This window comes from Pristiophorus japonicus, chromosome 22, assembly GCF_044704955.1.
Source record: "Pristiophorus japonicus isolate sPriJap1 chromosome 22, sPriJap1.hap1, whole genome shotgun sequence".
Taxonomy (NCBI): Eukaryota; Metazoa; Chordata; class Chondrichthyes; family Pristiophoridae; genus Pristiophorus; species Pristiophorus japonicus.
The window spans coordinates 70,490,257-70,504,532 of NC_091998.1; the positions used below are offsets into that span (position 1 = coordinate 70,490,257).

General features: G+C 53.1%; 1 protein-coding gene across 1 annotated transcript in view; it reads right to left on the minus strand.

Annotated features, from left to right (window-relative positions):
* Nucleotides 1-13,678, minus strand: part of LOC139234807 (transcription factor 7-like 1) — a 35,899-nt gene extending 22,221 nt beyond the window's left edge. Inside the window, exons 1-7 of the mRNA XM_070865502.1 lie at nucleotides 13,606-13,678; nucleotides 10,183-10,315; nucleotides 9,994-10,096; nucleotides 9,158-9,244; nucleotides 8,499-8,624; nucleotides 7,455-7,614; nucleotides 248-355 (exon numbers count right to left, since the gene is read on the minus strand). Of these exons, the coding sequence (XP_070721603.1) occupies nucleotides 248-355; nucleotides 7,455-7,614; nucleotides 8,499-8,624; nucleotides 9,158-9,244; nucleotides 9,994-10,096; nucleotides 10,183-10,315; nucleotides 13,606-13,674 (786 nt within the window). The 5' untranslated portion in view covers nucleotides 13,675-13,678. The remainder of the gene's footprint in view (nucleotides 1-247; nucleotides 356-7,454; nucleotides 7,615-8,498; nucleotides 8,625-9,157; nucleotides 9,245-9,993; nucleotides 10,097-10,182; nucleotides 10,316-13,605) is intronic.
* Nucleotides 13,679-14,276: the final 598 nt, after the last annotated feature.

The following is a 14,276-nucleotide window of genomic DNA, read 5'->3' on the forward strand; positions in this document are numbered from 1 at the left end:
TGTAGGCTTGGGTTTACTAGCCACCAGATGTCGTCACTGTCGGAGGTCATTGGGCTGTACGCACGTGTGTGTGGCCCAGGTATAAAAGGCCAGCCATCTTGTAATGTAATCACTTTGGGCCCTAATAAAGCAGAGCCAGGTTTGTACCTGTGTTAGTTTACAGTGTTCAGTCTATTGAGTTATTGCATACACAACAAAGGGGGAACGGCGAGGGGGGGGGGGGGGGGAGCACGAGCTGGATACTCACATAATTGTCCCTTGCCGACCATCCTGGATACAGCTGAGAGTGGAGTTGCCGTTCTTTCCTCGCAAGCTCGTAATATTTTGACTGCTCCTCTCTGGTTAAAGCGTGCCACTGTCAGGGGACACAACGAGACAGTTCACCAGGAAAAGCACACAAATCGGTCTCCATCCGTTCACTCCCGCCCCCACCCCTCTCCCCCCCCAGTACAGGTGCAGTCTGGGCCCAGCATGCCACACCCATGATACAAGGCGACTTCCAATTAACACAGACTGGTGTACTAAGACCAGCTGCAGTCAGAAACCTGCCCCAAGTTCAAACGAAATACAAACGTAACAACAACTTGCATTTATATAGTGCCTTTAATGTCGTAAAATGTCCCAATGTGCTTCGCAGAAGTGATTATCAAACAAAATTTGACACCGAGCCATCAAAATATTCGGACAAGTGACCAAAAGCTTGGTCAAAGAGATAGCTTTTAATGAGAGGTAACGACATGGAGAGGTTTAGAGAGGGAGTTCCAGAGCTTGGGGCTCAGGCAGCCAAAGGCACCGCCGCCAATGGTGGGGGAATTAAATCGGGGGATGGGCAAGAGGCCAGAATTGGAGGAGCGCAGAGATCTGGGAGGGTTCTGGGCTGGAGGAGATTGCAGAGATAGGGAGCAGCGAGGCTAAGGAGGGATTTGAAAACAAGAATGAGAATTTTAAAATGGAGGCGTTGCCAGACTGGGAGCCAATGTAGATCGGCGAGCACAGCCTGAAAGGGACTTAGTGCGAGTTCGAATACGGACAGCAGAGTTTTGGATGAGCTCAGTTTATGGAAGGTGCAAGGTGGGAGGCCGGATAGGAGAGCGTGGAATAGTCACGTCCAGAGGTAACAAAGGCATGAATGAGGGTTTCAGCTGGAGATGATCGGAGGCAAGGACAGAGTCAGGCGATGTTATGGAGGTGGTCTTGGTGATGGAGAGGACATGGGGTCAGAGGCTCAGCTCAGTGTCAAATAGCACGTTAAGGTTGCAAACAGTTGGGTTCAGCCTCAGAAAGTTGCCAGGAAGCAATGGTCCCTCTAGTTGTGTAGCCTTGTGGTCTACAAGGTGTCTACCAGTCCAGCGCAGCCTGGGACCGGCTCCTTAAATGTGAAATTTCACCTGTGCAGCCCATCAAAGGGGCCATGCATCCAAAAAAACGCCAGGGAGAGGGGTGGAATATGTGGGCATCTCAATGATTTTGGTTGAGGGATAAATCTTAGCTAAGATGGGAGAGCACTCTATCTCTTCTTTAAATGCCTTAGTTTAACATCTCATCCAAAAGTCTCAGTGCAGTGCTCTCTCAATGATGTCCCTCCCTCAGTCCTGCCCCTCCGATGGTACAGCACTCCCTCAGTCTTGCCCCTCCGACAGTGCAGCACTCCCTCAATACTTAAAAAAAATATATATTTGTTCCGGTATGTGGGTGTCACTGGCAGGGACTGTATTTATTGTCCATCCCTAATTGCCCCTTGAGAAGGTGGTGGTGAGCCGCATTCTTGAACCGCTGCAGTCTGTGTGAAGGTGCTCCCACAGTGCTGTTAGGGAGGGAGTTCCAGGATTGTGATCCAACGACAATGAAGGAACGGACGATATATTTCCCAGTCAGGATGGTGTGTGACTGGGAGGGGAACTTGGAGGTGGTGGTGTTCTCATGCACTTAAAGAAGTGCTGCCGAAGAAGCCTTGGTGAGTTGCTGCAGTGCATCTTGCAGATGGTACACACTGCAGCCACGGTGCGCCAGTGGTGGAGGGAGTGAATGTTGAAGGTGGTGGATGGGGGGCCGATCAAGCGGCTGCTTTGTCCTGGATGGTGTCGAGCTTCTTGAGTGTTGCTGGAGCAGCAACTCATCCAGGCAAGTGGAGCGTATTCCATCACACTCTTGAAAGGCTTTGGAGAGTCAGGAGGCAAGACACTCGCTGCAGAATACCCAGCCTCTGACCTGCTCTTGTAGCCACAGTATTTATATGGCTGGTCCAGTTAGGCTTCTGGTCAATGTTGACTCCCAGGCTGCTGATGGTGAGGGATTTGGCGATGGTAATGCCGTTGAACGTGTGGGGAGGTGGTTAGACTCTCCCTTGTTGGAGATAGTCATTGCCTGGCACTTGTATGATGCAAATGTTACTTGCCACTTATCAGCCCAAGCCTGAATGTTGTCCAGGTCTTGCTGCATGTGGGCATGGACTGCTTCATTTTCCAAGGAGTTGTGAATGGAACTGAACACTGCAATCATCAGTAAACATCCCCATTCTGATGGAGGGAAGGTCATTGATGAAGCAGCTGAAGATGGTTGGGCCTAGGACACTGCCCTGAGGAACTCCTACAGCAATGTCTTTGGGCTGGAATGATTGACCTCCAACAACCACCTTTCTTTGTGTTCGGTATGACTCCAGCCAAGGAGACATTTCCCCTCGATTCCCATTGACTTGAGTTTTACTGGCGCTCCTTGGTGCCATGGTCAAATGCTGCCTTGATGTCGAGGGCAGTCACTTTCACCACACCTCTGGAATTCAGCTCTTTTGTGCAAGTTTGGACAAAGGCTGTAATGAGGTCTGGAGCCGAATGGTCCTGGCGGAACCCAAACTAGGCATTGGTGAGCAGGTTATCGGTGAGCAGGTTATTGGTGAGCAGGTTGCTCCTTGATAGCACTGTCGACAGCACCTTCCACCACTTTGCTGATGATTGAGAGTAGACTGATGGGGCGGTAATTGGCTGGATTGGATTTGTCCTGCTTTTTGTGCAGAACAGACCTAGCAGTTTTCCACATTGTCGGGTAGATGCCAGTGTTGTAGTTGTACTGGAACAGCTTGGCTAGAGGCACGGCTAGTTCTGGAGCACAAGTCTTCAGCACGAGAGCCGGAATGTTGTCAGGTCCTATAGCCTTTGCTATATCCAGTGCGCTCAGCCGTAGAGGATGAAGACTGGCTTCTGTGATGGTGGGGACCTCAGGAGGAGGCCGAGATGGATCATCCACTTGGCACTTCTGACTGAAAATGGTTGCAAACGCGTCAGTCTTGTCTTCTGCACTTGCGTGCTGGGCTCCGCCATCATTGAGGATGGGGATATTCATGGAGCCTCCTCCTCCCATTAATTGTTTAATGGTCCACCACCATTCACGACTGAATGTGGCAGGAATGCAGAGCTTTGTTCTGATTTGTTGATTGTGGGATCGCTTAGCTCTGTTTATACTATGCTTCTTCCGCTGTTTCGCAGGCATGTAGTCCTGTGTTGCAGCTTCCCCAAATTGGTACCTCATTTTTAGGTACACCTGGTGCTGCTCCTGGCATGCTCTTCTGCACTCCTCATTGAGCCAGGGTTGGTTCCCTGGTTTGCTGGTAATGGTAGAGTGAGGGATATGCTGGGCCATGAGATTACAGATTGTGGTGGAATACAATTCTGCTGCTGCTGATGGCTCACAGTACCTCATGGATGCCCAGTTTTAAGCTGCTAGGTCTGTTCTGCATCTATCCCATTTAGCACGGTGGTAGTGCTAACACGGTGAAGGGTGTCCTCATTATGAAGACGGGACTTCGTCTGCAGAATCATAGAATCAACTAAATTTACAACATCGAAGGAGGCCATTTCGGCTCATCGTGTCCACGCCGGCTGACAAAGAGCTACCCAGCCTAATCCCACTTTCCAGCTCTTGGTCCGTAGCCCTGTAGGTTACGGTGTTTTGAGTGCACATCCAGGTGCTTTTTAAATGTGGTGAGGGTTTCTGCCTTCACCACCTTTTCAGGCAGTGAGTTCCAGACCCCCACCACCCTCTGGGTGAAGAAATTTCCCCTCGAATCCTCTCAAATCCTCCTACCAATTATTTAAATCTATGCCCCCTGGTTGTTGACCCCTCTGTTAAGGAAACTAGGCCCTTCCTATCCACTCTATCTAGGCCCCTCCTAATTTTATAAACCTCAATAAGATCTCCCCTCAGCCTCATCTGTTCCAAAGAAAACAACTCCAGCCCCTCCAATCTTTCCTCATAGTTAAAATTTTCCAGTCCAGGCAACATCCTCGTAAATCTCTGTACCCTCTCGAGTGCAATCACATCTTTCCTGTAATGTGGTGACCAGAACTGCATGCAGTACTCTAGCTGTGGCCTAACTAGTGTTTTATACAGTTCAAGCATAACTCCCTGCTCTTGTATTCTATGCCTCAGCCAATAAAGGCAAGCATTCTGTATGCCTTTTTAACCACCTTATCCACCTGATCTGCTACCTTCAGGGATCTGTGGACCTGCAATCCAAGGTCCATATGTTCCTCTACACTTCAGTGCCCTACCATTTAATGTGTATTCCCTTCTCCGGATTAAATTCCATTTGCCACTGTTCTGCCCACCTGACCAGTTGATCGATATCATCCTGCAGTCCGCAGCTTTCTTCTTCATTATCAACCACACGCCCGATTTTAGTATCATCTGCAAACTTTGTAATCATAGCCCTTGCATTCAACTCTATATCATTGATATATACCACAAAAAGCAAGGGACCCAGTACTGAGCCCTGTGGAACCCCACTGGAAACCTCCGTCCAGACACAAAAACACCCATCAACCATTACCCTTTGCTTCCTGACTCAGCCAATTTTGGATCCAACTTGCCACTTAGCCCTGGATCCTATTTTAATTTTGTGACCAGTCTGCCATGTGGGACCTTATCAAAAGCTTTGCTAAAATCCATATACAATGCATCATACACACTGCCCTCATCGACCCTCCTGGTTACCTCCTCAAAAAATCAATCAAGTTAGTCAGACACGACCTTCCCTTAACAAATCCGTGCTGACTGTCCCAGATTAATCCGTGTCTTTCTAAATGTCCTTCAGAATTTTCTCCAATAATTTTCCCATCACCGAGGTTAGGCTGACCGGCCAGTAATTACTCGGTCTATCCCTTTCCCCCTCCTTGACTGCTCTGACACTGGTTTACCTTCCAATAGCTGTTTCCAGTCCACTTTGGCTAAATCACATCTCAGCTTGGTAAAATTGGCTTTCCCACAATTGAGAACTTTTATTCCTGGTCTATCTTTGTCCTTTTCCACAACTACCCTAAATCTAACTGAATTATGATCACTACCGCCAAAATACTCTCCCACTGATACCCCGGCCACTTGCTCAGCTTCATTCGCTAAAACTAAGTCCAGAACTGCCCCCTCCCTTATTGGGCTTGCAACATACTAGCTAAACTAATTCTATCCCAGCTAATATTAGGGTAATTGAAATCCCCTACTATTACTGCCTTATATTTGCACCATAACTGTGCGGTGGTCACTGCTACCAATGCTGTCATGGACAGATGCATCTGCGACAGGTAGATTGGTGAGGACGAGGTCAAGTAGGTTTTTCCCTCGAGTTGGTTCTCTCACCACCTGCTGCAGGCCCAGTCTGGCAGCTATGTCCTTCAGGACTTGGCCAGCTCGGTCAGTAGTGGTGTTACCGAGCCACTCCTGGTGATGGACATTGAAGTCCCCCACCCAGAGTACATTCTGTGCCCTTGCTACTCTCAAGTGGTGTTCACCATGGAGGAGAACTGATTCATCAGCTGAGGGAGGGCAGGAGGTGGTAATCAGCAGGAGGTTTCCATGCCCATGTTTGACCTGAAGCCATGAGACTTCATGGGGTCTGGAGTCAATGTTGAGTACTCCCAGGGCCACTCCCTCCCGACTGTATCCCACTGTGCTCCCACCCCTTGTGGGTCTGTCCTGCCAGTGGGACAGGACATACCCAGGGATGGTGATGGAGGAGTCTGGGACATTGGCTGAAAGGTCTCATTCTGTGAGTATGACTATGTCAGGCTGTTGCTTGACCAGTCTGTGGGGCAGCTCTCCCAATTGTGGCACGTCCCCAAATGTTGGCGAGGAGGGCTTTGCCGGGTGGCCTGGGCTGGGTGTGTCATTGTCATGTGCGGAGCCGGTGCAGAGGTCGATGCCCGGTGGTCCGTCCAGTTTCATTCTTATTATTGTTTCTTGTAGCGGTTTGTTACAACGGAGTGTCTCGCTGGGCCATTTCAGGGGTGGTTAATAGTCAGCCACATTGCTGTGGGGCTGGAGTCACAGATAGGCCAAGACCGGGTAAGGGTGGCAGATTTCCTTCCCTGAAGGACAATAGTGAATCAGATGGGTTTTACGATAATCCGATAGTTTCATGGTCACTATTACTGGTACTGGCGTGTTATTCATCAACTGAATTTAACTTTCCCAGCTGCCGTGTTGGGTTTGGAACTCACGTCTCCAGATTGTTAGTCCAGGCCTCTGGATTACTGGTCCCGTAACTTAACCACTAACTTACCGTTCCAGTCATCATCATCATCATCATCATCATAGGCAGTCCGTCGAAATCGAGGAAAACTTGTTTCCACTCAAAGTGAGTTCTCAGGTGACGGAACAGTCCAAATGCAGGAATTACAGTTTCTGTCACAGTTGGGGCAGACAGTGGTTGAAGGAACGGGTGGGTGGGACTGGTTTGCCGCACGCTCCTTCCGCTTGATTTCTGCATGCACTCGGTGACGCGATTCGAGGTGCTCAGCGTCCTCCCGGATGCTCTTCCTCCACTTTGGGCATTCCCGTACTGCCCCTCCGACAGTGCAGCACTCCTTCAGGAGTGTCGGCCTGGATTTTGTGCTTTAGTCTCTGGAGTGGGACTTGAACCCACAACCTTCTGACTCAGAGGCGAGAGAGAGACCCACTGGGCCACGGCTAACACAGAGGATCCTTACTATTACTGTGTGTATTATATCACCGTTGCTTCATACTTTAAACCCAAGGCAAGTCTACAGTTTACCGGGATGGGGGGGGGGGGGGGGGGGCGTGAAAGAACAACCCTATAGAAGCATCTAATCATTTTACACAGCAGTTGTTGTGTTACCCGGGGCACTTTACTGAAAGCTTACCGAGATTCACAAGGCATCTTAAACTGTAAAATATATGGGAGCTGAAAATGTACAGAAAGAGTGTTGCAACATGGGACAGCAACTGAGTAAACTTATCCCCTACCCACCACAGCCCAAACTTCCCGTTCCGATTTCCCCTCGGTCTCCAACTTACGATAGGGAAACAAAATTAATTGTAAAACATCTTAAAAGTGATAATGTGTAGGAGTGACCAGGGGCCAGTAGGCAACTGTCATTGGTCGGAAATCCAACCAGATTCCATGCCCAGCCCCCATTGTGATCCACGAGGCCCTGGCTATGACTCACCTTGCGCCCCAGGATCTGGTTAATCGCGGCACTTTCCTTCAGTGTGCACTCTGCCACAACCTTAGCCCGCATCTCCTTCATGTACAACATGAACGCATTCAGCGGCTTTTTGATGTGAGGCTTCCTCTTCTCGTCCTCCTTCTTCACCGCAAGGGCTTTCCTGAAACAAACACAGGGGCGCATCAAGATGAGGAGGCCAAGGCAAGGAGGGACCTTCCATCCAGGGATCCATAAACCCAGCTCATCCCCTCCAGCACTCATCTCGATCCGCACACTCTCCTTCACTTACCAGAGCACGAACAAGAACATTGTACAGAAACCCAATGGACCCAACCCCTTCCCATTCACTCCCATTATACAGAATCCTAATGGACCCAACCCCTTCCCATTCACTCCCATTGTACAGAATCCCAATGGACCCAACCCCTTCCCATTCATTCCCATTGTACAGAAACCCAATGGACCCAACCCTTCCCATTCACTCCCATTGTACAGAAACCCAATGGACCCAACCCCTTCCCATTCACTCCCATTGTACACAATCCCAATGGACCCAACCCCTTCCCATTCATTACCATTGTACACAATCCCAGTGGACCCAACCCCTTCCCATTCATTCACATTGTACAAAATCCCAATGGACCGAACCCCTTCCCATTCATTCCCATTGTACAAAATCCCAATGGACCCAACCCCTTCCCATTCATTCCCATTGTACAAAATCCCAATAGACCCAACCCCTTCCCATTCATTCCCATTGTACAGAATCCCAATGGACCCAACCCCTTCCCATTCACTCCCATTGTACAGAATCCCAATGGACCCAATGTATCAGGTAGTCCATTGGAGGGAAAGAATCCTCCTTTCAGAGAATGGCCACCATCATGGCAACGGAGACTTCAGCCTTTTTTACATCTGACCTTTAACATCCCCCTTGACCCATGAACCCCCAAATCTGGGCCAATGGATAGAATGCGCAAATGATTCCATTTACCGCTTAACTTTAGAAACTTATCTTAGCAAGTAAGGAATGGCAGTACTTACGAGGCATCGCTGGGGCTGGATTGGCTGTGATTTCGCTCCTGTTTGATGCCCGTCGTTACTATAGCCGGATGAGGAATTCCAGTTGCTTGTAACGTGTGTGGTGGTGGGACCATGTGAGGAGAGAACCTGCCAGAGAAGAGAGGTCAGTCACGAAGGTACGTGAACAGGATAGAGAAACAATGTCTTCTGTTGGTCAGTGTGACGCTCATTCGATTGGCCAGAACTTCATCCAGCTAAACTTGGGAAGCCCAAAACCATCTTGGCTCTTGCTTTAAAAGCTCTGCATCCTTGCCTTGGGGGAGATCTCCCCGACTCGTCTCCAAAATAGGCTCTTTCACATCCACCTGAGAGAGCAGACGGGGCCTGGTTTAACGTCTCTTCCTCACCTCGCTGATTCCCACCCATTCCAGGTACCCCACCCTATGGGCTCGACCCACCCAAACCTCCTCCAGCTCTCGGTCCCAGTCCTCCGATTCTAATTTCTCCAACATTCTCGGGTGCCAGCCTAGGCTCAGTGGTAGCACTCTCCCTGCACTGTGCGCAGGGGGCAGTATAGCTACACTCTCCCCGCACTGTGCGCAGGGGACAGTAAAGCTGCACTCACCGGCTGGAGTGGAGGACTGACAAGTAAAAGACAAAATCTAGAACCTTGCACCCACCTGGACATGGAGGCGTTGACAGCCAGTGCGGTGTGGTAGGTAGGCCGGAAACTTGCTGCTGCAATCGGGTAAAGTGGCGGACTTTGCCTGGGACACAACAACATCAGTGAGCGGCCAGAGTCCAGGCCTGCATCACGCCAGAGACAGAGGCAATAAATCACACACCCCACCCCCAGCACGACCGCCCTTCCCGACCCCCACCCCCACTGACCCCCATTCCCCCCACTCTCCCGACCCTCACTACCCACTGACCCCCATTCTCCCGCGGCCCCCATTCCCCTGACCCCCATACCCCCCGACTCCTATTCTCCCCACTCCCCATCGACCCCCCACTTCCCTCATTCCCCACCGATCCCCAACTCCCTAACTCCCACAACCCCCATTCCTCTCCCAACCCCCATTCCCTCCCCGACCCCCATTTCCCCCCCTGGCACCACGGCGCTCCCACAGTACTGTCCCTCCGACAGTGCACCGCTCCCTCAGTACTGCCCCTCCGACACTCCCTCAGTACTGCCCCTCCGACAGTGCGCCGCTCCCTCAGTACTGCCCCTCCGACAGTGCGCCGCTCCCTCAGTACTGCCCCTCCGACAGTGCGCCGCTCCCTCAGTACTGCCCCTCCGACACTCCCTCAGTACTGTACTGGGAGTGTCAGCCTGGATTTGACCCAATAACCGCCCCCCCGCCCCCCGGTTGCCTGGAGGGATGGTGCGTGCCCAAGTGGGGGCGTGGAACATGATCGCAGTCAATACAACCCATCACTCCAACCCCCGACGACGGGACAAAGGCAAAATAGCTGCTGACAGCAGGCAAAAATGCAAAGTAACAAAGCGACTTACGGCGGCATGACCCAGCCCAGCGGGTGAGCGATCTGTCCCACGGCGCCCGGAGACAGCGGGTAATACGGAGCCAGCTCCACGTGCGGAGGGACCCGTGGGAGCCCTGCCAGAATGAGAAAGAAAGTGGAGAATCAAGATGGCGTCAGGGCTGCGGGAAAGCTAAAGCTGGAGGCGGAATAACGGACTCACCGGTCTTGGAGTCAATGTCGGGCGACAGGTGAGGCGGGGGATTCCCGGGCGAGAAGTGTTCGTTGCTGTAGGTGATGAGGGGAGTGAGCGGGTGCATGTGGTGAGGATGCTGCACCAAAGGCAACCTGTTAGTCTGCAGGACACAAATAGGGACAAGAAACGGCAGTCAGCAAGTACCCAACGTCAGGTCACCTCTCGGCCCACTGACCAGAAACACCTCTCCCTTTCCCATCAGCTCTCTCTCCCTTCCCCCCAGCTCCCACCCAGCCCCTCTGTCTCCATCCCTCTATATCACCCTCTCTCTTTGCTATCTTGCAGTGGGCAGAGGCCCAATGTTCGACAGGTCGACTACAGGGTCTCCAATCACTTCACAAGCAGCAACAGACACGAATGATAAACACCACTCCATAGATCAACAACAGCTGGAAATGAACCAGAATCCCTCACACTTGATCATCCCAGCCTGCGGGAACCAATTAAAGGCAGCTCTGTGTAAATCCAACAGGGAGAGCGAGAGAGAGAGGGGGGGGGGGCGAGAGAGGGGGGGGGCGAGAGAGGGGGGGGGCGAGAGAGGGGGGGAGGCGAGCGAGAGAGGGGGGGGCGAGAGAGAAAGGGGGGGCGAGAGAGAGAGGGGGGGCGAGAGAGAGAGGGGGGGCGAGAGAGAGAGGGGGGGGCGAGAGAGAGAGGGGGGGGCGAGAGAGAGGGGGGGGCGAGAGAGAGAGGGGGGGCGAGAGAGAGAGGGGGGGCGAGAGAGAGAGGGGGGGCGAGAGAGAGAGGGGGGGCGAGAGAGAGAGGGGGGGCGAGAGAGAGAGAGGGGGGCGAGAGAGAGAGGGGGGGCGAGAGAGGGGGGGAGGCGAGAGAGGGGGGGAGGCGAGCGAGAGAGGGGGGGGCGAGAGAGAAAGGGGGGGCGAGAGAGAGAGGGGGGGCGAGAGAGAGAGGGGGGGGCGAGAGAGAGAGGGGGGGGCGAGAGAGAGAGGGGGGGGCGAGAGAGAGGGGGGGGCGAGAGAGAGGGGGGGCGAGAGAGAGAGGGGGGGCGAGAGAGAGAGGGGGGGTTAGAGAGAGAGGGGGGGCGAGAGAGAGAGGGGGGGCAAGAGAGGGGGGGGCGAAAGAGAGGGGGGGGCGAGAGAGAGGGGGGGCGAGAGAGAGGGGGGGCGAGAGAGCGGGGGGGGGCGAGAGAGGGGGGGGCGAGAGAGAGGGGGGAGCGAGAGAGAGGGGGGGGCGAGAGAGAGAGGGGGGGCGAGAGAGAGAGGGGGGGGCGAGAGAGAGAGGGGCGGGCGAGAGAGAGAGGGGGGCGAGAGAGAGGGGGGCAAGAGAGAGGGGGGCAAGAGAGGGGGGGGCGAAAGAGAGGGGGGGCGAGAGAGAGGGCGGGCGAGAGGGAGGGCGGGCGAGAGAGAGGGGGGGGCGAGAGAGAGGGGGGGCGAGAGAGAGGGGGGGCGAGAGAGAGGGGGGGCGAGAGAGAAGGGGGGGCGAGAGAGAAGGGGGGGGCGAGAGAGAGGCAACATTTTACAGTCCACACCACCCAGAGCCATGTGATCTCCTGCGAGGGGCAAAGAGATAAACATAGAAACATAGAAAATAGGAGCAGGAGTAGGCCATTCAGCCCCTCGAGCCTGCACCATTCAATATGATCATGGCTGATCCTCTATAACACCACCATATTCCCGCTTTCTCCCCATACCCCTTGATACCTTTTGTGTCTAGAAATCTATCTATCGCCCTCTTAAATATATTCAGTGACTTGGCCTCCACACCCTTCTGTGGTAGAGAATTTCACAGATTCATCACCCTCTGAGTGAAAACATTTCTCCTCATCTCGGTCCTAAATTTCCTCCCCCATATCCTGAGACTGTAACCCCTTGTTCTAGACTTGCCAGCCCGGAGGAAACATCCTTCCCGCATCCAGTCTGTCCAACCCCGTCAGAATTTTATACGTTTCAATGAGATCCCCTCTCATTCTTCTAAACTCCAGCGTATACAGGCCTAGTCGACCCAAGACAGTCCCGCCATCCCAGGAATCAGTCTGGTGAACCTTCGCTGCACTCCCTCTCTGGGACAAAGGCCACAGGTCAGTCTCAGCTCACTGAATGGTGGAGCAGGATCAAGAGGCTAAATGGCCTCCTCCTGTTCCTACGGTGGGGGAGGGAGAGAGAGAGAGGGGAAGCTGATCTGCATCTTAACTCAATCTCCCCGTCTTGATTCCGTATCCTTCAATACCCTTACCTAAAAAAAACATCAACCTAAGTTTTGAAATTTTCAATTGACCCCCGGCCTCAGCAGCTTTCTGGGAGAGTTTCCAGATTCCCACGGCCCTTTGTCAGGACGCACTCCTTCACATATCACCCCTGAACGGCCGGGCTCCAATTTTAAGGTTCTGCCCCTTGTCCTGGACTTCCCCACCAGAGGAAACACTTTCCCTCAATTTATCCGATCAAATTCTTTCATCGTAAACACCCCGATTACAACCCTCCTTAATCTTTGAAACGCGAGGGAACACAGGCAGAGTCTATGCAATTCTTTCAGCCCTTTAATGGTGCCATTTTAACCCTGGTGATATTCTGGTGCAGTGCCCAGAGCTGGACGCAGTTACTCCAGATGTGGTCTGACCAGAGCTTTATATAAACGGCAACATAACACCTGCCCCTTTGTATCCCAGCCCTCTTGCAATAAAGGCCAACATTCCATTAGCCTTTGAGTAATTTCTGTACTTGGACCCTGAAATCTCTGTTCCTCCACAGTTCCGAGCTTCACCTTATTTAAAAATATTCTGATCTATCTTTCTTAGGTCCAAAGTGGATGACCTCACACTTTCTCACACGAACTGTCGGCCACAGTTTTCCTCCGGATCCTTCCCCCCTGGAATGAATGGGCTGCTCCAGACAAACACATCGCTCACTGCTCCCGCTGACGGGGCAGGCCAATCACATCGCTCACTGCTCCCACCGACGGGCAGGCGAATCACATCGCTCGCTGCTCCCACCGACGGGGCAGGCCAATCACATCGCTCGCTGCTCCCGCCGACGGGGCAGGCCAATCACATCGCTCGCTGCTCCCGCCGACGGGGCAGGCCAATCACATCGCTCGCTGCTCCTGCCAACGGGGCAGGCCAATTACATCGCTCGCTGCTCCCGCCGACGGGGCAGGCCAATCACATCGCTCACTGCTCCCGCCGACGGGACAGGCCAATCACATCATTCGCTGCGCCCGCCGACGGGGCAGGCCAATTACATCGCTCACTGCTCCCGCCGACGGGGCAGGCCAATCACATCGCTCACTGCTCCCACCGACGGGACAGGCCAATCACATCGTTCGCTGCCCCCGCCGACGGGGCAGGCCAATCACATCGCTCGCTGCCCCCGCCGACGGGGCAGGCCAATCACATCGCTCGCTGCTCCCACCGACACGGGATCGTTTGCCGCTACTCACCAGGTGCACGGGAGATGGCGAGTCCTTGAGGCAGCCAGCCGCCTGTACGTCCAACAGGGGCCATTTCATGTGCAGATACTGGAGAGAATCAAAATGGAGTCAGAATAAGGTAACGGATCAAATAAAACACCAGACTGTAGTTTCAACAATACCCCATAGCCCTGTATCAGTCCCACTCCAGGGACCTGAGCCCACATTCCAAACAAACACTCCTGTGCAGTACTGAGGGAGCGCTGCAGTGTCGGAGTGGCAGTACTGAGGGAGTGCCGCACTATCGGAGGGGCAGTACTGGGAGTGCCACACTGTCGGAGGGGCAGTACTGAGGGAGCACTGCACTGTCGGAGGGGCAGTACTGAGAGAGTGCCACACTGTCGGAGGGGCAGTACTGAATGAGTGCCGCTCTTTCGGAGGGGCAGTACTGAGGGAGTGTTACACTGTCGGAGGTGCCATCTTTCAGATGAGACGTTAAACCGAGGCCCCATCTGCTCTCTCAGGTGGACGTAAAAGATCTCATGGCGCTATTGTGAAGAGCAGGGGAGTTCTACCTGGTTTCCGTGGCCAATATTCATCTCTCAATCAACATCATTAAACAGATTATCCTGGTCATGATCACACTGATGCTTGTGGGATCTTGTGGTGTGTAAATTGGCCACTACGTTTCCCACATTACA